General features: G+C 54.5%; 6 protein-coding genes across 6 annotated transcripts; 1 reads left to right on the top strand and 5 right to left on the bottom strand.

The window, feature by feature from the left end:
- Nucleotides 1–538: 538 nt before the first annotated feature.
- Nucleotides 539–2,079, bottom strand: N7459_008132 (SEC14 family lipid-binding protein; the record flags this gene model as incomplete). The annotated part of the gene is made up of 4 exons (XM_056947300.1): nt 539–1,072; nt 1,133–1,507; nt 1,598–1,739; nt 1,799–2,079. 4 exons carry the CDS (start codon nt 2,077–2,079, stop codon nt 539–541), a joined length of 1,332 nt encoding a protein of 443 aa, XP_056796810.1.
- A 581-nt stretch (nt 2,080–2,660) lies between these two features.
- N7459_008131 (putative transcription factor (Snd1/p100)) lies at nt 2,661–6,879 on the bottom strand (the record flags this gene model as incomplete). Its single annotated transcript, XM_056947299.1, has 6 exons — nt 2,661–5,177; nt 5,324–5,480; nt 5,913–6,013; nt 6,080–6,231; nt 6,311–6,490; nt 6,867–6,879. 6 exons carry the CDS (start codon nt 6,877–6,879, stop codon nt 2,661–2,663), a joined length of 3,120 nt encoding a protein of 1,039 aa, XP_056796809.1.
- A 798-nt stretch (nt 6,880–7,677) lies between these two features.
- N7459_008130 (sedoheptulose-7-phosphate:D-glyceraldehyde-3-phosphate transaldolase TAL1) lies at nt 7,678–8,852 on the bottom strand (the record flags this gene model as incomplete). Its single annotated transcript, XM_056947298.1, has 4 exons — nt 7,678–8,298; nt 8,367–8,650; nt 8,721–8,732; nt 8,795–8,852. 4 exons carry the CDS (start codon nt 8,850–8,852, stop codon nt 7,678–7,680), a joined length of 975 nt encoding a protein of 324 aa, XP_056796808.1.
- A 932-nt stretch (nt 8,853–9,784) lies between these two features.
- N7459_008129 (Beige/BEACH domain protein) lies at nt 9,785–17,684 on the bottom strand (the record flags this gene model as incomplete). Its single annotated transcript, XM_056947297.1, has 7 exons — nt 9,785–9,814; nt 9,882–10,259; nt 10,330–10,635; nt 10,689–10,855; nt 10,905–14,709; nt 14,771–15,135; nt 15,203–17,684. 7 exons carry the CDS (start codon nt 17,682–17,684, stop codon nt 9,785–9,787), a joined length of 7,533 nt encoding a protein of 2,510 aa, XP_056796807.1.
- Nucleotides 17,685–18,886: 1,202 nt separating this feature from the next.
- Nucleotides 18,887–20,493, top strand: N7459_008128 (S8 family peptidase; the record flags this gene model as incomplete). The annotated part of the gene is made up of 3 exons (XM_056947296.1): nt 18,887–19,249; nt 19,322–20,260; nt 20,320–20,493. The coding sequence occupies 3 exons, from the start codon at nt 18,887–18,889 to the stop codon at nt 20,491–20,493; spliced, it is 1,476 nt and encodes a 491-aa protein (XP_056796806.1).
- A 251-nt stretch (nt 20,494–20,744) lies between these two features.
- N7459_008127 (uncharacterized protein) lies at nt 20,745–21,614 on the bottom strand (the record flags this gene model as incomplete). The annotated part of the gene is made up of 2 exons (XM_056947295.1): nt 20,745–21,449; nt 21,480–21,614. 2 exons carry the CDS (start codon nt 21,612–21,614, stop codon nt 20,745–20,747), a joined length of 840 nt encoding a protein of 279 aa, XP_056796805.1.
- Nucleotide 21,615: the final 1 nt, after the last annotated feature.

Below are 21,615 nucleotides of genomic sequence, written 5' to 3'. Positions count from 1 at the left end.
ATGACGTGCCTGGCCCATGTAAACGCTGTTGCTTCATGTATTCCTAAACAAAATTGACAACAGACGATCGAATCACGATATCCATGACCGTGACTCATCCACCACGTCCTGCATAGAGTGAAAGAAAACGAAAGGAAAGAAAAAAAGCCATATCGTTATTTATTTACCATGACCTCCCGGACCGACCAGTCGAGAACCTAGACCCAAGGAAAAACGTAACCTCCAATGAATAAAATCACATCAGGGCAGTCCATGAACCGAAGAAGACAGAAAAGGGCTCACCATATGGTAACCGAGTCACATATCGCCCTGACCGAAAGTAAAAATCGACAAAAATTGTTGAGCCAAGTAGAACGATTCTCTATGAACACATGCAGCGTATTCCGACTTGAACATGAAAAATAATCAGAAAATTCGAGCGCAGGCTGAAACATTAAGTGATTGGCGATGCAAATGCATAGCGAGTGCCTCGGTATGCGCGCAGCATCTTGTGGTCCTGGTCCTCGGTCCACGCCAACGCTGCGATGTCTATATGCCTCTATGCTGCAGCCGGGGTGGTTTCTTCGTTTAATACCTGGTCGATGGCCACGTTGTCGATGCCGATCTTTTCGCTGTCAGCGGCGGGTTGCGACTTTGGTTCGGCGTCGCCATTCGCAGGCTCAGTGGCTACATCGTGTTTCTCAGTCTCGGATGGTTGTTGCGGTTCTGTCTGAGGGACCGGAACGGTCATCCTGCGGCTCTTGCCGTCTTCGGTGCCTAGCACCTCGACGTTGTCGTTCTTAAACAACATCGGTCCCTTGAGGATTCCCTTCTTGGTTTGTCCCTCAGTCGGCGGCTGCTCCAGGTTCTGCAGCTTTTCACGGGCGGGCTCATCCAAGTTGGGCATGTCACCCCACTGCCAATCGAGCTCACCCCCATATTGCTTGGGGAAGCTGGTGGGGTCCATGAAGGAGGTGAGCGTTGGCTTCACCTCGGCAGCTGACAGAATGAAGATCTTCGAAGTAGTCACCGGATCGAACCAGCGCTTGATCCAACCCCAGACAGTCGGGAAGAAGGCGGGCGCGCCAATGATCTTCAAGGTGAGAGTTAGCGTCGAACGCAAGCAAGCAAAAGTACGGCCAGGGCAACGTACAAAGATCCGATCCAGCGTCTCGGGGTAATGAGCTGTCGCCAACACACTGGCATCTTGCATATGGCTCTTCAAGTTCCAGAACTGCTTCAATCCGACACCGCTAACGTCGACGATGTTGGTGGAGGTCACAATGGGTGTCTCAGGGTTTGGCCGGGACAGTGACGAGCACAGAGGCATCACAAAGCGCAACAGATTCTCATACAACGCAAAGAGATTCAGGAGACGCGCCGGGACGGAGGACGACTTGTGAGTATCCGGCGTACCATTGGCCATAGTCGAGTTGAAGGCGGACATTTCCTTGGAGTTGAGGTGACGGATCTCGAAGACGTAGACTGGGATCCCGCGGCGATCGCGACGGCCAGTCCATTGAGGATACTGAATAGAAGCAACCAGTCAGCCAACCGTCTTCCGAACCATGTTCCCCAAAGCCAGAGACAACTCAAGGGGAGACATCAGCCGGCTCACCATTCTTCGTGCTGCCTCGTACGAGTCCACGCCAATATTCTCATACAACGACTCGATGGCATTCTCCTTGCGCCAGTCCTCCGTATCTTTGAATTGGCCCCACGCCCCCTCGACGTCGAACTTGCGAGCTCGCAAGAAGCGCCTGTCCAATCGCGTCAGCCCCTTCCGGCCCCTACACATCGTCCAAGTGGTGCAACATACAGCATGGTCGCATCATCATGGCTCGCGGGCTTCGCCTCCGTGCCTTCGGCCTGATCCACGGCCGGGGTATAGTATCCACGTTCCGCACAGACCTTCTTAAACTCGACCAGCTTCTCCTCCTGCTCCGGGGTAAGGTGGTTCAGGTGTCCCGCGAGCCATGCGGTGCCCGCAGCCTGTGTGGCGGAAGCCGCAGGGTCGTTCTTCGAGGCCGACGCGGAGCGCGCGAGCGAGGCATCCTGCTCGGAAGCCTGGCTGTGATGGGACTTGGTCCGCCAGAGCATCTTCCTATCTTTGATTTTCCGGGGATTCTCGTTCAGTTCAGCCCGGGATCGTCCCCGGGGTGTATTTCGACGCGAGGATCGGTAGTGGCGGAGGGTCGGGGAAGGAAGAGGCGGTCAGCCGCAGGAAATTGGATTGCGGAGTGTTTGCAGACTCGGCGACGCCGCAGAGCTTTCCGAGGCCGAGTGGCGCGTCGTCGACCCGCGGTCATAATGGGAGGGTCATGGAATTGATCTCCGATAAACCTCTGGATACCTGTCCTACTTTATTTGGGTGGGTTTGCCAATCGAGCATCCGATCGGATCTACCCTGAATCCACTGCGAGGTTTAGATAGGGGGAAACTCAACCGGCCCCTAGTTAAGTGAGCCTGGACGATCAACGTCAATGCTGGAACCAACTACACAGCGAACTTGCCAAAATGAGCCTTGAAGAGCCCTGAACACAACCGGAAGAAAGTAAATAGCACAGCCGTCGTGCAGATAGCTAGGTATGGCACATCATAAATTGTTTCCCAGGAGCCGATCCCTTTTTTTTGTACAGAATACGCCACCCCGTCCCATTATCACTGTAGATACAGGAGACTTAGTCCTCGGTCAGATCGCCATACTCCCACATACCGCGGCGCTCGGCCTTGGCCTCATCCTCAAGAACGCGCAGGTTGTCCAGGGTCTCAGCCGAGGCACGCTCCCAGGCCTTCAGCTTGCGAGGCACCATGGCCATACCCTCGTGGACGATGTCGGCGTTGATGCTCTGGTCAAGGTTCTTGGAGACATTGGGGTCCAGAAGAGTGACATGGAGAGTGCCCTCAGGCTCAATGTGGTCGACATTCGCCACAAGCTCACGGTCGAAGGTGTGCTCATTAACAAAGTCGACAGCGTCGGCAAGATAGTCGGGAGAGGTGGGGAATTGCAAGAAAGAGAGAACGGCATCAATGGCCTGGGGGCGCAGCTTCTGGCCCGAGAACTGGGGCTGGGTCAGGGGACGTAGGCTGGCCCAGGGCAGAGACTCCGAGTTGCCAAAGTCAACGTACACCACTTGAGCGGTTTGCTTCTCGCGGTCGTTGCGGCGCACCTTGGCACGGTACCAGTTGCTATCCTCTGTGAAGCGAGCGGCGACCCAGTCACCGGCTTTCGGAGGGCCGGATAAGGGGGTGGCATTGGCCTTGTTGAGGTGGAAGGCACGGAAGGCACTCATTAATTCGGTCAAAGCGCTCGTGCCAGTGCCAATTTGCTGCAGCTTGAGGCGCCCAGAGGCAGGATCGACGTGGGTGACTGTGACATCGCGATAGTCCTTGCGACGCTGGGTGGGAGCAGCCTCACTCTCAGTGCCAGTGCCGTTGGCAGCCTCTGACTCGGCCTCAGCAGCCTCCTTGCTTGGGTCGTAGTCATGCCACAAACCCTTGCGAGCATCCTTGGCCCGTTCCTCAGCAGCGAAGTACTCGTTGGCGTGACCAGACTGCTCGGCCGAGTATGCGTGCACAGTAGCCAGACCCTCCTCCAGCAGGACCTTGGTGAAGTTCTCTTTGTTGACGTACAGAGTACCGATGAAGCCACCGACTTTGTCGATGGTCTCCACATCAATCTCAACATCTCGCTGCATACAGCGACGGTTTGCTAGCTCGTGCGCCTCCTGGCCAAAAGGCTCACCGGCTTCACCTGGCCCACGAGCAGATCGGGGGGCACGGATGCCCGAAAGCACAAGGGTCAACTTGGCATTCTCACGAGGCACGAGAACAGTGAAACGGGAACCAGACTTGACAAAGTCGACGACCGCAGGGATGCGCTTTTGGCGTTGAAGCACACCGACCTCCAGTTTGGCCTTCTGAACGTTTTCTGAGTAGTCCTGGTATTGCTTGGCCTTTGGAGGCTTGGGGGACCACATTCCACGGCCCTCCTTTTGGGCCTCGGCCTCAGCGATAAGCAATTCATCGTAGTCGGGAGAACGGTCATCATCGTCCATGCGGTGACGGATCACGGACGCGAAACCGGCCTCCACAAGAGCAAGTCCAATGTTAGTGTTGCCTTGAATCACAGTGGCCACCTCACGCTCCTCGTAGCCCTCATTAGCGGGTTTCTTGCCGTTCACTGTGACCTTAACATGCTTGGCAATCACACGCTTGCGCAGGTACTCCTTGGCCTCTGCAGCAAACGGAGCCTGCTTGGGGTCGGAAGGCTTGGGTTGACGGATGCTAGTAAGACTGATCTTCTTCTCCTGACCGGCCTTGTTCCGAATGAACAGAGTATCGGCATTCAGCACACGGCTCACAGTGTAGTCTGCAGCCGCCGCACCAGTCGCCTTGGCTCCGACGTGACCAGTAAAGAGACCCTTGCGCGCAAGTTTGGCAGTCTGCTCCGCCTGGCGGAGAAGAGCCATATCACCACCTAGAAGAGTAGAATGGTGATCCTGGCAGCGGGCCAGGCCAGCTTCGAGAAGGAACCGAGCAATGTTTCCATTAGGGTGGAGCAGGGTAGCGACCAGCTGGCCCTGCGGTGTGACACCAAGCAGCGAAACCTTGACTTTGCGCTGGAGCAGACGTGACTCCACAAACAGCAGAGCCTCGTCACCAAACGCCTCTCCAACCTGCTCCTTGCCGTCGGCGGTGGTCCGCTTCGCAGCGGGCGTCCGGACACCAGCGACCGCAACGACAGTCTGCAGGTGCTCCTGCGGCGAGAGCAACAGACGCAGCACTACCCGGTCACCGTTCAGGACCTTCTCCACAATACCCTCCAACTGCTGACCCTTGTGCTCATCAACCAGCGTTGAGCTATTGGACAATTCATAGCTTGTCTCAATCAGACCCTTGTCTACGCCGGACCAGACCCCCTTGCCCTCATCCTGGGCGAGCGACTCCAGTGCCCGCAAGCGGTCCAGCAGCGCCAGTGTTTCCTCAGAATCATCACTGCGTTTGCCTGCCTCCTCACGCACCCGACTCCATCCTTCTTGCACACTTATGTCGGGCAGCTGGGCGTTGAATCCGGGCAGCTTAATGATACCGTACTCGCGCTTGGCACCGGTGGGAATACTATACACAACGTGGAACTGGACGACCTTGCCGACCAAAAGCTCGCGGAGAAATTCACGGGACTGGAATCCATATGCCTGTGATGATTGCGGTGCATTAGTGGGCTGTGCATGTACTCGGAAGACACAACCTGGAGCTGCCCGGGTGGCCGCTGGACGGGCACAGGGCCGCACACAAGGCAATTCATTCATTTGGCCCCCCAGGGGGGAATGGAATGACCTACCTCATCACCCTCTCGCCTTAATCTGGGTGCAGATACATAAGCCAGACTCAGGATGCGTTCTTGTGTGGGATTGGTGACATGCGACAGCACGACTGTGTCGCCCGATAGGACGGACTTGACGCGGGCTTCGAAAGGCATGCTGGATTGGGAGACACCGCTACCACACACAGGTAGCAACAGAGATTCAACGGAGAGACAAAGAGACAACAATGAAAGACAACACGGAGGAACGAGTGAAGGGCGGTCGGAGATCAGCTTCGGAGGAGAAACGTGGCCGGTGTTTTTGTGGGGGAAAGCGGTCTGGGCGTTACGGAGCTACGGGCCGTGCACGGGCCACCCGGAAGCCGTGGAAGTACTACAAGGAATAATTGCAAGTTGCAGAGCAATGGGTAAATGACATGGCTCATTTCTCATTCTAGCCAGGGACCATCCTGAACTTTTCATCAGCCCGGTTACTCAGACTGATTGGGGATATTGGCAACCCAATTACAGGGCAGCTTCAGCAAATTTATGCGGCAATGCCGATGACACCTGGAGCATTCGAGGTCAATATATACATCCCTATCATGGATTAGCAGGGAAATGCTACTTACCGCAGGCAGGGCGAGCCCCAGCGTTGCCAGTCTTCTTGGACTCCTCGTTGCCACCCTTGCCGAGGTCATCAGTGCCGGCGTGGACGACCAGGGTACGCTAGAGTGCACCAGTCAGTCTCGATCTATACAGAATCATCACAAGCAGCCGCGACGATCCACTTACGCCCAGGACGCTCTCGGCGCCAATCAGCTTGACCAGCTTGTCCTGAGTGGTGCCAACAGCATTGCCCTCAGCATCGGTCTTGAAGTTGCCCAGGTCACCGACGTGACGCTCCTCATCAGTGGGAGCGCCGTGAGGCTTGCCGAAGGGGTTGACTAGCGGAGAGAAAACCAGTTAGTATCACTGCGCCTATCTCTATCTCCATCCGCTACCGGCACAGGATCAATGACATACAGTGAGGACCAGCGGAGGTGCAGCCGTTGGTGTTGTCACCGAACTGGTGGACATGGAAAGCACGCTCGGCGTTGGCATCGTGGCCGGTGATGTTCCACGAGATGCTGGTGGCAGCGCTCTCGTCAGCCTGCTCGAAGGTGACGGTACCGGCGATCTTCGCGTCACCGCGGAGGACAGCAACTGTAGTGCATGTTAGCTTCTGTGGGCACGACTTGCAAATGCCTGACGAAGTTGATGGTTCCGTTCCCAATTACTGCAGCGTGTAGAAGTTCCCGAAGCCGGGTGGAATCATCCTCGGCAGGCCGAGACACCGCCGGGACGATCTACTGCCAGCGAGCAAATGAGGGCTGCGAAGCGGACAAGCTGAGGACCCCGAGGACCGTGGTGATGGCAGCAGCAGATGTGGAGGGAAAGGGAGCCAAGCCGATAGGTCCGGGAGTTCCCAAGGTGCTCAAATCTGCTCACCCCAAGGTCCCTCGGATGACCGTGGGAGCCAATAGGAAAGGGGCTGTATAGTTCGATATCGATCTATACAGTCTATCAAATAAATACTCACCAGCCTTGACCATTGTGACGGTTTGAGAGTTGGTAGTAGGTTATTTGTTTTGGAAAGTGGTGGATTTGGAGAAGAAAAGGGAGGAGGAAGAGGCGGGTGGAGGAAGAATAATAAGCGGATGATGTTGACGTGACTGCACATTACGGCAGCTTGTCCGCAGCCGGTGGTACTGGGTACTTTGCCCTGCGCATAACCTGTGCGGCCACAGAAGGTACCTGATACATGGGCAGCGCACCGAACTATCCCCCACCTTCCTGATTAGGCGGTGAACGGGATGAGGGGGGAATGACATAATTCGGACGGCGTTTGTAAATTCCGTCCATTTTCAGCCCCCCAAGTGTGTAGAAAAAGATCGATATCAAGGATATTAAGATTGTACTCTTTACCTCTTCTCTTAGAGCTATACTATGGCCGCATCATTATGATGGTGGACCGTCACACACGGTCTCACAATGTTGCGCTGCGGGGTTTACTAGGGATCCTGAATAAGCCGACCAGGCTGGGCAGACTAGAGTTTTGGGCCTCGGAAGCTTCGGCTTTGTTAATACCGACACCGGAGGGACACCTACCGGCAGGTGTTAATGATAAACAGTAGGCACGCTCGACTAGGTCGAGCATCTTTTTATTTAGGCCCTTTAAATATAGGGAGGTTCTACTCGGCTCGAGCTAGCTCTGATGAGATCCGCGGAAACAAGGAAAAGATTCATCAATTCGTGTCTACCGATTCCAAAGACATTTTGGGGATCGCCAATTTACAAATAATAAGGCGTGAAATAAAAAAAAGGAAAGTCGATCATATCCCACCAAGCATTTAAGCCTGGATCTTGGCCTTGAGCAGGCCCTTAAGAGTAACGGCGTCAGCGGCGAACTTGGAGATACCCTCGCGCAACTTCTCGACGGCCATAGCCTCCTCGTTGAAGTCGAAGCGGAACTCAGCCTCGTGCTTGAGGTACTCGCGCTTGGGGATGTCCAGGCTAGCAGCACCGGCGGAGTCCAGCTTCTTGGGGACGGCTTCGGTGGAGTTGTACAGATCCTCAAGCAGGTTGGGGGAAATGGTCAGGTAGTCGCAGCCAGCGAGCTCAGTGATCTCACCGGTGTTACGGAAAGAAGCTCCCATGACGATGGTCTTGTAGCCGTGCTTCTTGTAGTAGTTGAAGATGTCCTGGACAGACTTGACACCTGGGTCTTCCGAGGCAGTGTAGTCGCGCTTGTGAGCGGCCTTGAACCAGTCCAGGATGCGGCCGACGAAGGGAGAGATCAGGAAGGCGCCGGCCTCGGCGGCGGCGATGGCCTGCACCAGCGAGAACATCAGGGTCAGGTTGCAGTTGACGCCGTACTGGGACTGCAGGATGTGCGCGGCCTGGATACCTTCCCAGGTGGAGGCGATCTTGATCAGAATACGGTCCTTGGAGATGCCGACCTCCTCGTACAACTGGGTAAATTGTCAGTATCATGGTCACTGTAATGTTTCACTGGGATGTCGCCCCCAATCCCACATACCTTGATGATATGAAGAGCCTTGTCGACGGAGCCCTTGGTGTCGAAGGACAGCTTGGCGTCGACCTCAGTCGAGACCTTGCCGGGAATGATCTCCAGGATCTTCTTGCCGAACTCGACGAGAAGGCGGTCCAGGGTGGACTCGACCTGCTCGTCGACGGACTTGCCGTTCTGCTTTCCGTAGGCAACGGCGGAATCGATCAGGGCGGCGTACTCGGGCTTCTTGGAAGCGGCCAGGATCAGGGAGGGGTTGGTGGTGGCATCCTGGGGCTTGTACTTGCCGATGGCTGGTACACGTTAGCTTATTTGATCGGAGAATGGAGGCGGTGATATGTCCTGGTTCCATGAGATACATACTGGCAAAGTCACCTAAGAATCGCGTGTCAGTGGAGTGTTCAATGCATGCTTCACGGATGATCGGTGGGACTTACCAGAGTCGCAGACCACGACAGTGCCGGAGGCCTTGAGCTGCTCGAGAGAAGAAGACATAGCGAAACTTGGGAGAGTACAACGAAGATTGTACAAGATGGATGAAAATTGGAGAGAAGGTTGCAAGAATGAGAGAAGAAGGAGACCAAGTGGCGGGCGCGAGGGTATTTAGAGGGACCCGAGTGGTGAACCGGAGAATGAGGGGCTACCTGCACTGAGTAGGGGCTGGCCATAGTTAAGCCAAGTACCTGGCCACTGCCGCCTCCAGGTGGGATGAGAGTGGGGCCCATGACGCTGCAGGATGAAATCACCATCCGCTCTTTTTTTTTACCCTTTCTCTTGCTCTGACTTGTTCTCTTCCGGCAGTAAGTCATGTCTTTCGGGACTCGTCCATTTAGAATGGCTCCCTACTGGCGGATTTCCTCCACCATACACCGTGGTGGCGCGAGTTCGATTTTCTTGTTGCCGATTCCACCATACATACTCTCCACGCCTAGCAATGAAATATACCTTTCCACATGACGCTGCCCCAACATCCCCCGGTGTACCTCCAAACTCGGCGCAGAGTGCTCCGGCCAGCCCAACCGGAGGGTGGTCGACCGGTCAACGGCCCACTACTGCATTGGGCCTGCACTTTACTCACCGGAATCCCGGTTAAAAATCGCGATCTCCTCGGCCGCTCGCGTTTGTGGAGGACGTGGGTTCATGCTCGACGCCATGCACCATTCCGCTATGGATGTATGCCAAGGCACCTCTGGGGAAAACATGAAGATTATATGGGTCCGAAAGCGGAAGAATAAACAGTCCTCAATTGCCCCGAAAAGAACGCCATGCTGCCTGTCTATCCTTTGTGTAGCGTTTTTCGTTTTCTTTCATCTTCCTGTTCATGTACATCGGAACTGCTTTGCAACGCCAAGCCCGTAAATCCGCCTAAGATGCAAAAACGGTTGCTAACTACATACTAGACCCCGCGCGGGGCTTAACAGCACGCTTCAGCGCCGTTGGACGCAGTTCCACTCGTACTGCAGGCACCGAGTCAGCGGGGTGTTTCAGAAGTGAACAGCGAACAAAACAGGGAACGTCACTCACCACCCGACCGGCCTCGTCCCCGGTATAGACAACGTGGGGGAGGGCGAGAATGCAGCTGATCCCGGCGGAAATATTCGCGCCCGTGTCCCAGCTACTGTCTGTATGATGCAATTGCCGAATGAGTTCTAGCTCAAAGCGCCCGGCGCGCACGCTCTTGCTCCAGATGTTAACCACGCCGCGACTATGCCCCGTCAGTACCAGCTCGCGCTCTAGCCATTCGTTCTGGACCCCCTCGTAGAAGACACAGGAGAGGACGTGGTCCTCGTTGGACTCGCAGACTGGCTGGTCCACCAGCAACTCTCCGTTTAGGGTATACATCGTGAGGCGCTTGCCTCGACAGACAATGATATCTCCTGTAACGTCGTTGATTCGGGCACACTGGACAACAAAGGTTTAGCGAAAAGATCAATCAACGGTCTGTTGAGGGAGAGGGGGGGGGGATGCTTACATCCACGTTCCCATCGGCGGGGAGCGCCCACACGAAGCATCGCCGGTTGAGATCCCAAAGCATAATATGGCCATCATTAGATGCCGATAGCAGAGCACTGAAGGAGCGTGAGACCGCAAGCACGGTGACTGGAGCACGGTGACCAAAAAGCGATCCAATGGGTTGAAGGTCGACTGATCTGGATGTTGCGGTAACGGTCCACAAGGAGATGGTACAGTCCGTGCCACAGGTGAGTAGCGTGCGCGAGTCTGCAAAGCTGGCATACGAGAGCTGTCCAACGTGAAGGTGCTCGAAGTGCCCGAGGAGCTGCAGTCGTTAGCTGCCCGTTTCAAGGTATGACCGAGGATAAGAATAGGTACCTTCCGACTATCTGTAGCGTAGAAACGCACGCTGCCATCAAAGAAACCCCATTCCATATAGTGGTCGTAGGCTGGTGGGACATTCAGCCTGAGAGCAGCCGTGCAGAGCAGACGCTCTTGCTTCATGGACAGAGTGGCCACCCTTTCTTCAATATCTGCGGGCAATGCTACTCATCAGTTTCAAAAAGCACATTTCGAACCAAGGTCCAGGCTTACCAAGGAGGGATACCGGCATCTGTGTCAGAGACTCCGCAAGAGTATCCAGTCGGGGCACGCGATATCGTTGTTCTTCGCGTGGAGCGTGCGGTCGCTGAAAGATTTGACCGGGAGTTTGCCCGAAGTTGTGAATGATGCCAATCGTTGCCAATCGCTCCATGGGATCATCAATTGCATCCAAATCTTTGGCACCTTTATAGGACAGGTGATGGAAAACGTTGACAGCCTCGACAGCAGCCTCACCCTTCTGCTTGCTGCCGAAGACCAGGTCAATCCAGTGATGCAAGTTTTCAGACACGTAGGGGCTTTCGAGAGCCTCCCGATTCTTCTGGATAAAGATCTTCGGATCGCCCTTCGCCCAGGGCGGCAGCTCAACCGAGTCGATAGCGGTGGTCATGTTCTGCAGAAGCCCGAATTCGTACTTGTTTGAGTTGACCAGGAACTCGGGAAGGTAGAAGAATTCAGGGATAAGCTCTCGGACGTCTGTCATGTTTCCTCGGGATGCAGATTCCCATGCCTTCCGAATGGAGTAGAATAGCCGGTCTGCATGATCAAAGGTGCCGCCTTGGAGTAGCAGATATGATTTGACAAAGGGTTGGAGGCGGATTAGATACGAACTGACAATCATAGCCGAAGAGTAATGGGTACCATAATGGAATGGTGGAGAATTGTCATCGCCCATCTCTGCAAAGGCGTTGTACCGTTCTCGGAAGCCCGCTTCACGGTCAGGAGTTTGACATCCCATCGGTTTGGACAGGTCACGGAATGTCTTGGGGTTGGACAAGTCTAGCTCCTCGCTGGTATAATCTGCCAGAACCCATGGAAAGACCGGATACTGGGTCAAGTCGTTGAATGTCCGGCCAGCGAGGGTGTTGATCAACATCAGATAGTGAAAATTGGAGATCTCGCCTCGAACCCATTTCCGAGTTGCGGGATTTGATGGCAGATGGCCGAATACACTGGCGAACTTCGACCCGAGGGATTGGGGTGCATCTTCTTGGCTGCGCAGGGTTTCAAAACGCCAGATATCCTCCGGTCGCGAGTGACCGGCACTTCCGGTGACCTGCGGGGCTTTATGGCCAAGTTGATTACATAGATCATCCCGTATGCTCGAAGAGAAAAAGGTCAGCAGATAACTGGTGCCATCCGTAAAGAAAATCTCTAAAGCAACGTCGCGGAACAGGAAGCGGCGCTTAGAGACGCTGACCAAGTCCGACCATTTCCAGCTTCGGGTCTCATGTTCCTGTGAGCGCCGGTGCTGGGATTCTCGCCCAGAAATCATTCGCACGTATGGATCCCGTTCCTCGGAAGAAGCCTGCCAGACATTGACAATTTCGCCATCGGCCCTTTGAAAGAAATTGTCTAGGATGTAGACACAATCTTTACCAAGGATCAAAAGGCCTTCCACGGCCTCGAGACCGATAATTCGGGACATGTTGCATACGTTCTGGACTTGATCACCACGCTGCAGAGATCGCATAACTTTCCGGTTTCTGTCTTCGTAGTCTTCTAGTTCCAATATGGGATCATCGATCATCTCGAAGTTCTCCTCGAGCATGCTGTGATTGTCCGCATCACCGTATTGCCCTTCAGATTCCACGGGCTCAGGCTCAGCTGTCAGCGCAGTCGGTGTCGAGATTGTCTCTCCTTCCGACATTGCACGTATTCGGGTGTCAATCTTGACCATCGGGGGCTCAGAAGCCTTACGCTTGGGCTGATAGTCTTGTCGTTCGCCCGAGTCATCGGGCACAACGCGAAGACGCATGCGACTACGACCTTCTGTCTGGTCAAGTCTCCACTTTCTTTCCTTTTCCTCCTCAAGGAGACCGCCCGGTCGCCGAAGGTCGAGTAACAGACTGGAGAATGCCGACCACATGAACGCCGAGTTGTCCTGCAGGTCCTGCAGGTATCGCTGAGACTTCAAAAACTCCGAGGCAGAGATGTTGGAAATCCAGTGCGGCAAAGTGGCATCGTGCTTTCGCACCATTTCTTCGTTGAGGTTTTCCAGCTGAACCCATTGCCTGAGCTTGTCTTTTCGCTTTGAGACCCGGTTCCTGGCCGACTCCTCGCTTTTAGAGTTTTCTTCCTGAACAAATGCCTCCCATGACCGTGATAAGATGCCGAAGAACAAAGCATCCAGATCATCCCGTTGATTGTCGATCCACTGCAGAAGAACCTCATCTTCCATTCCAGCAAGAGCCTCAAACCCATCAGACAGTCTGCGCTGAAGAGTAGGAGGGCCGTTGCCGAGGAGATCCGTCATCTCATCTGGCTTTTGGACCAAGATAACGCGCCAAAGGCTTGCAGCTGCCAAGCGAACACCCTCATCAGAGCTGATCAGTTTGGTGTAGATCAAATAGCACAAAAGTTGGAGATTTCTTGACTGAGTCTCCACTGCAGCAAGAAGCACAACCTGCCAATAGTTGAGACGCTCCAAGACAGCCAGGGCATCCCCGTCCTCTGCTTCCGACAACTGGAACAAAACGATCTTGTAAAGCATTGAGTGTATGGTAGCCACCGCCTGGCTACATAGTCGAATGCTCTTTAAAGGGGAAATGTCAGGGCGTTGGAGGTACTCGAGCACAGATCCCAGGAATTCAAGAGTTGTTGACGCTCCATTGATAAACCAGCCTTCGTATACAGCCTCCACCAAATGGGTCGCAAACCGGGCGAGGTTGGTGATAGTCCGAGGTTCTTGAAGGAGGCTCGGTTGGGAAGAGGGCAGGTCTTTTAGTTTCGACAGCAAGCAGTTGAAAATCCAGGAATTGAAATAGGCTTGGTGTTCCAAGAAGCCAGGCGGCGTTTTATGATATAGACCGAGCCCTGAGAAGTCCTTTCGTTGCAGGAGCTGTTCCTCGAAGATACTGAGGGCTAATTTGGAGATAGCCTGAACAAGGGGATGCTCCGCAACAACTTTATCACCTAAGAAGCTGGGATTTACCACCCGGCGTATGCGTGCAGAAGACGGTCGATGTTTTGTATTGTCGGAAGAAACCAGCACAAAAGAAGAGCCACGGCGCAAGGGATCGGTAGTCTGGTCAGGACTGCTGGAGAACTCAACAGTGGTTGTTTGTAGGCCAGCGGACGCATTGTCAGTGTTGGAGCGCGGCCGTAGGACCAGACTACCATCGTCGAAACTGAGACCCCCATACCGTGAACTTAACTCGATGTCGGAACTGACTGAGTCGGTACCAACAACTGTGGGGTAAAGAATTGCAAGCAGCTCTTGAACATAGATCGATTGTGCTGTAAAATCCAGGAATGTTCTGGATTTGGAACGCGCTTCTGCCAGAAAGTTGACCACAGACGACATTAAAAAGTCCCCATGAATCCGCCGGTCCGGCAAGGAAATATCAGCCAAGCTGAAACTCGGGTTGCTGGTATTAGACGTCCGTGAGTTCAATGAGTCTCGGCCACTTCTGTCAGTGTCTATCGTGTCATTCGCCAAGGCTGTATTCCTCAGCCCAGCCTTGAGCATCGCAGCAATGACAGGTAGCATTTCAGGGTATGCAATTCGCAGATCGTCACCGTCCAGGAAAAGGCTGAGAAGTCCAGGCACGTCAAAAGGTCGATCGAGATCTAGAAAAGCAATGTCTCGCCCAAAAAGGATGGAAAAGCAAATCGACCACAGGGCCGGAATGTTCCACCATCTTTTCAGGTGGTGTTCTAGAACTGTATATCCCGCATTCTTTTCCGCGAATTTCTTGCTGTAGCTACTGCCGTGGACAACCAGCAGCCGGGCTAGGATCTTGACTGCAAGCATGACAACTTCAGGTTCGTCCTCACACGAGAGATATAGAAGCCACTATTTCCATAGTCAGAACGAAATCTTAGGGTTCAGCCCTGGAGTGTATTGATGAACAGACCTTGTTTGTAACTGCCTTGGCAAACTTCTTCAGCGGCGTAGGGTCCAGCGGGTTGCACAACACAGCAGTGTACAGCCGCAACATCTCAGTCCCCAATGCAATTGCTGATACATGCTTTTCCGTGTCGGACTTGGATGAGCCCGGTCGTGAAGAGCCCGGCACGAATCGAAGGCTTTTCTTTTTCTGAAGGCTGATAGGTGCTCTTGGCTTATGGAGCGTATAGGTAATAGATAAAGCGAGAGAGCGTAGGAGATCGGGAGACATACTGCTCTCTATTAAGGACCGGAAAGCAGAAAGACATGGCTTGAGGGTATCGTGAATTAGTTCGCCTCCTTTCAAAGTCTCGAGTAATTTCTTATTAACGCCTGGTGTAGATGGTTAGTTACAAAGGTACAAATCCATCTTACGAAGTACTGGGTGAGAAAAACTTACGCATACGACCAAGCCTCCTTGCGTTGAAGCGGCGATAATTACTATCAGAGGCGAAGGTTCGAAATTGCGAATAGTACAGTTCAAGCACAAGTGGCTCTCCGAGTCGCCAGATGTCCATATCAACCAGCAAGACTCGATACGCAAGTGGATTGGTGATGATGGAATGGTTGGGGCGCTCGAAGTTGTACCCAACGAAGGCAAGCGTCAGTCGTAGCAGGTCAAAGGTGAGTGTGTTTTGCTCATCGGCAGTTGAGCCAACGGTCATTGTCCTTCCTGGCGCGGAACTGCCAAACTGAAAACCGAGCTTCTCACGCAGGAGGGCTGCCAAAATGCCATATCCATTATCCCTCTCCATGGCTTCACTATTTCTCCAATTATCTTGAACGGCTTCATAGAGTGCCTCCACGGCCAGTCGAGTGGTCTCGGCCGAGTCGGCAGTTTGGATCAAGCTCAGGTGCACGGCGGCACAGCCGCCCAGGCACCAGCTAGCATCATCCAAGGACCTGGGAACTGCGACAACAGGATCGCCGGTCAGAATCCCAACACCTTGCGGCTGGGTCAAGCCGTCATTGATGGCCGGAGTAGCTCCGTTTACAGCAACGGCATTGCCACCTGCTTTTATCAGCTGCTGCAAGCTTTTTGCAGCTTGTCTCGAAAGACATTTGACAAGCTGAGACTCATCCACGTTGTTGCTATCGTCACTGTCTAGGACAGCCACAGGAGAAACGTTGATTAAAATGGAGCTCTCGCGAACCAGTGTGCTTGCTCTCTTCCGAATGGCAGTGACAATATCGGATGATTCTTCCTTTCCAGGGTGAAGGTGTTCATTCCGCAAGTTTAGGGTTGCCGAGGCTTTGTACGTCTGAAAAGAACCCAAGCAATCCTGAAAGTTTCCATAGTACCGTGGTCCGAGGTTGTAGAAAACGGCCACCATATCGTCACTGTAGGCCTCGTCAAAGAGTATACCATTGGCAAGGGACCATTTAGAGGTTGACACGCCCTTTCCTAGACGCATGGCTAAGTCCTGTGGTGTGCCAAAGAATGCCTGTGTTCTGGGTGGCCTGTGGGGATGGTTGCTGGCAGGAATTGAAGGATAGTCAATTTTCAACTGCTCGACGAACTCGCCATCTACAAACAGCGAGGCTCGCGAAGAGGATGTCGGTTTGGGCCGTCGTTGAACAAGGCAGATATGGTACCAGCGACGAGGTTCAAACTTGATGGACTTGAACCGGACGCTCGGCCGGGAGCCTCGAATTGAAGTTTGCAGAATAAAATTGCGCGTGTCTTTCTCCAGGTATGCAAGGATGAAACAGGTCTGACTGGGATCGAACGCCCCGAAGATCGTAGTATGTGTGTTAAGGTCAAACTCATCGAACCTAACCCACACTGCCAAAGTATATCCAGCTGAAGCGCTTGGAGGAAACGGACGGGCTAGGGTTGCAAACTCCACGGAGCAAAACCCATGCAGGGACATGTCAAATTGTATTGTGGGGGGCTCTTTGGAAGCTTTCAGACAGGACAAGAGAAATCTTAAGACCTGAGGACTCTGGTGGGCACGACGATACAATACCACAGCATCATCAAGGCTGGTCGTGCCCTGCACGCTCAGGGACCGTGCCAGGTCCTGGTAAAGTGCCCTTTCGTCATCAGATCGGTCGTTATCGAACAAGAGCGGGATGATGGTGCTGAGCATTCCGGTGGCATGGAGAGCTACGGCGTTCCTCTGGGATTGCGATGCCAATTGACATATAGACGCAGGAATCGCTCGGCGAAGAACGTCGTTTCCAGGCGAAGCGGAGTGGATCACCCAGACACGGAGCAATGATCCCAGAAGCTCTGCGACCTCGACAGTCTCGGCGGATCCCATGGACTGGTCGACGGCATCCTGGAACTCCTTGGGCGACCCCGCGGCATTACCCGGCAGGAACTTGGCCTCCAGTGTTACGAATGTACTCGCCACGGCTTCCTGGCACAGAGCAGCGGCCAGGACGGCTCCGTATAGCTGCTGTGCATCGCTCTCCGCCCGATCTATCTTCCCGACGAAGGTGCTGAGGGTACGCTCCAGAGCGGCAGTCCCTCCCCCAGAAATTCTCCGGGCAAAATATCGCCTGTTGCCGAAGTGGTCCTTCAATCCCTCTGCCAGGACGGCCAAGACGTCCTTGTAGACCAGAAGCAATGCCTTTCGCTCTTCCCTCGAGAAGGAATTCCCGTCATATAGCTCCGCTAAGCGACCAGCCAAGTCCAGCAAGGTCTGGAAGCCTAGCAGGTGCCGAAATGCATCCTTGGCCGCTTGTGGACGGGCATCGTCGATAAACGTATGGCGGAGGCGGAGGAGGGGTTCGGTGGCCGTGAGAGCCCGTGGGAGGGCAATGGCGTTGTCCGCGACGATGTTCTTGAGCTGATCGAGCGTGGGCGCCAGCTCTTCCGCCAGCCGCTCAGTCGACTCGGAGGGAGAGGGCGGGGGGAGGGGCGGCGGAGCCATGGCCGAATCTTATCCACGACCGTTCCGATGGCGGGTGACCACCAGAGACCGTGAATCAGCGATTGGCGAAGCGAATGAGGCGGTCTGCATTGGTATGTGTTGTGCTAGCGGGTCCAGACGCAACACATGGACATTCCATCCGAGGACGAGTAGAGGGGCACACGCTGTCCGAGCTGGCGTGACAGCAAAGACGCTGCCTTGCCTCAAAAATGGATCGCCAGTATCAACAGCGGGGAGGGCGGTGCTATCAGGTGACTTTGGGGGCGGTTGGAGACGATTGTATAGGGTGGCGGGCGTATCTCTGGGTATTCGAGGACTCGGGTAATCTTACACAGACGGTGTGTACGTTACCGGACGGAGCTCTACGGGATCGTTGAGGCTGGATAAGGGATAAGGATCAGGATAAGGGGACAAGATAAGAGGCGAGCTTATTGTGGAGAACGGGGGTCACTTGCGCCTCGCCTATGTCACCAGGCCAGCGCTTCCATGGATACCGTACTGTAGCAGCAAGTCATCCGAGTCTCTTTCCCACTTACGTGATTCATCGCGTCACTCGGACTCAGACACGCGACATTCGGAGTTTGCTTTATCACTGAGCTCAGGTACCCGGAAGACGGGGACCCTTGGAAGAAGTGGTAACTACGCACGAGTGCGTGGTCAAGTACAAAGTACCCGAACATACTGTATACTATCCGATTGTACATGGCGATGGCCTCGTTGTAGGTAGCAACGAGGCAGCGGGAGTGACCAGAAATACCCCAAGAGTCAACCTTGACTCACTTCCAAGAGACCAGTGCCTTGAGTTCCTTCAGTTACCGTACGCGGTGTATTGCCGCCCCCCGGAGCTCGTCAGTTCCCCACTGGTAGCCGATCGACGCGCCCGCCTACTCTCCCCCAATCAGCACCCAATTAGCACCCACTGCCGTCTCCAGCTAAGCCCATCAGAGACCGCGCATCCACGTTACCGTATGTAATACGCTCCGCTTGCATCATCTCTCTCCGCCTACCATTTCGCTCCCTTAGATAAGGTCACTGACTCCAGGTGACCTCCTCATCACCTCCTCATCTCTCCTCTCCTCTCTTCTTCCACCTCCCATCCCTATATCCCTCCCACCCTCCACGCTCCATTCTGTCGTTCTATTATTCCCCATTCCCTCCCTCTACTATTCTTTCTGTGCTGTCGTCCGAGTTGATCCGTCATCATGAAGGGTTTCCTCGGTCTGACGCTGCTCCCACTGCTCGCTGCGGCGTCGCCTGTGGTCGTGGACTCTATCCACAATGATGCTGCTCCCATCCTCTCATCCATGAACTCCGAGGAGATTCCGGACTCCTACATAGTTGTGTTTAAGAAGCACATCGATACCTCAGCTGCCGCCGCTCATCACAGTTGGGTGCAGGACATCCACGCGATCCAGCGGATGGAGTTGAAGAAGCGCTCCCTCTTCGGCTTCGATGGCGAGGGCTTCAACGGTCTCAAGCACACCTTCCACGTGGCTGGCTCATTGATGGGATATGCCGGTCACTTCCACGAGGACGTCATCGAGCAGGTCCGCCGGCACCCGGATGTGAGTAGATACCCGCCGTAGCTCTTATCAGTTCCTAGAAGCTCCTGCTGACTCATACGCCCCGATCGACAGGTTGACTATATCGAGAAGGACTCGGAGGTCCGTACCAATGGAGATCCCGCTGTGGAGAAGAACGCCCCTTGGGGTCTTGCCCGTATCTCTCATCGAGACAGCTTGTCCTTCGGTACCTTCAACAAGTACTTGTACGCCGAGGATGGCGGTGAGGGTGTCGATGCCTACGTGATTGACACTGGCACTAACACTGAGCACGTTGACTTCGAGGGCCGTGCCTCGTGGGGCAAGACCGTTCCCCAGGGCGACGCTGACGAGGATGGCAACGGCCACGGCACTCATTGCTCGGGCACTATCGCTGGTAAGAAGTACGGTGTCGCCAAGAAAGCCAACGTCTACGCTGTCAAGGTCCTCCGCTCCAGCGGTTCTGGTACCATGTCCGACGTCGTCAAAGGTGTCGAGTGGGCAGCTGAGGCTCACATCAAAAAGACCAAGGCCGCGAAGGCCGGCAAGGCCAAGAAGTTCAAGGGTAGCGTTGCCAACATGAGTCTGGGCGGTGGTAGCTCACGCACTCTGGACCTCGCTGTCAACGCGGCCGTCGATGCTGGTATCCACTTCGCCGTCGCTGCCGGCAACGACAATGCCGATGCTTGCCACTACTCGCCGGCCGCGGCTGAGAACGCCGTCACCGTCGGTGCTTCGACCCTGGGCGATGAGCGAGCCTACTTCTCCAACTACGGCAAGTGCACTGATATCTTTGCCCCTGGCCTGAACATTCTCTCCACCTGGGTTGGCAGCAAGTACGCCGTCAACACCATCTCCGGCACCTCCATGGCTTCCCCTCACATTGCCGGTCTGCTGGCCTACTATGTTTCCCTCCAGCCTTCCTCGGACTCTGCGTACGCTGTCGCCGAGATCACTCCCAAGAAGCTCAAGGAGGCTCTGATCACGGTCGCCACCCAGGGCGCCCTGACTGACATCCCATCCGACACCCCCAACGTAAGTTTTGTTGTCAATCTTACCCCATTCTATGAACATCCACGCTTACATGGTTTTAGCTCCTCGCCTGGAACGGTGGCGGCTCGGCCAACTACACTGAGATCGTCGCAAAGGGCGGCTACAAGGCTGCCGTTGAGGACCGCATTGGCGACCTTGTTGACAAGGCCGAGAAGATCTTGAGCCACGAGCTCGGTGCGATCTACAGCGAGGTCAAGGATGCTGTCGTCGCTTAGAGTAGACTATCGATCAGGCACTGTCTGTGACAGGCCGTTACATGGGCATTTGGATGGATCGATTCACACTGGCGCAATCACGTTTCATTTGGTTTCATCTTTTCTCGTTTTCCTCTGGGGGGACCAACACGACGGGCTTCTTTTCCCGCTTCCAAACAGACTGTCTCCCCTACTTGCTCGTTTATCGTTACCGGTAGTATACGTGTCTGCAACTATACGTTTGAGAGACTCATCTATAATGTTTTAGGGCTTTACATATACTCGAAGACTCTGTTCTCATGAACCATATTACCCCAATGCGTAGATCTCGTAGGTACAGCTAAACGTATCCTGTTCAATGTAATATTCAAGCTACAGGACTTGCTTGGCCTGTCGCAGTCACTGTTTTCCAGATCCCAGCACCAATGACTGGCCTTGTTAATTCGCTGTTCTCCCAACACCCCAAGACACTGATCCACAAACTTGTCCTTCAACTGGCCATCCGTCATCGGCCGCTTCAGACTGCCCACAGCATGGCCCACATGCTTCTCAATGACCACCCTCGACCCATCATCTTTGCGCACATGTGAAGTGACATGGCATTCATCCGCCCGCAGTCTCTCGTTCACTTGGGCCCGAATACGCTCACGAACCTCCACAACCGGCGCCTCCGAGACCACGACATCCTCATACCGTGCCGGCGTTGCTTTCCCAAATAACAGCCCAACCGCACCACCATGGTAAACACTTAACTTCCCCTCTAGGCCATCCTTAGGTGCCATCTTCCCCGTCAGTTCCAACACAAGAGGATGAACCTCAACTCGGACAACCCACTCAACCGGCCAAGCAGCCTGCTCCAACTCCCCATGCAACAGCACACACCCATCGATCACAGTATGCACCACAATCCCACACGGAAAAGGCTTAAACGCATTCCGCGCAATCTCCCACTGCGCCGCCGGTGCCAAAAAGCTGATCTCCACACCAAGTCAATGCGATGCACTCACCACATTCTCCCACCCGCGCTTCGCCTCCAACGCCTGCGTGGAACCCGTGTACCCCCCTGCGGCGACGAGCGCAGCCAACAGCCCGTTCTGTGCGGCGCGGTCTGGGTGGAGGGATTTTGTGTGCGAGCCGAACATC

This window comes from Penicillium hispanicum, assembly GCF_028827665.1.
Source record: "Penicillium hispanicum strain IBT 35686 chromosome Unknown utg000007l_segment0_segment0, whole genome shotgun sequence".
NCBI classification, from domain to species: domain Eukaryota; kingdom Fungi; phylum Ascomycota; class Eurotiomycetes; order Eurotiales; family Aspergillaceae; genus Penicillium; species Penicillium hispanicum.
Note: the sequence above shows the minus strand (reverse complement) of the source record. Positions and strands in the feature narration are given on the sequence as shown.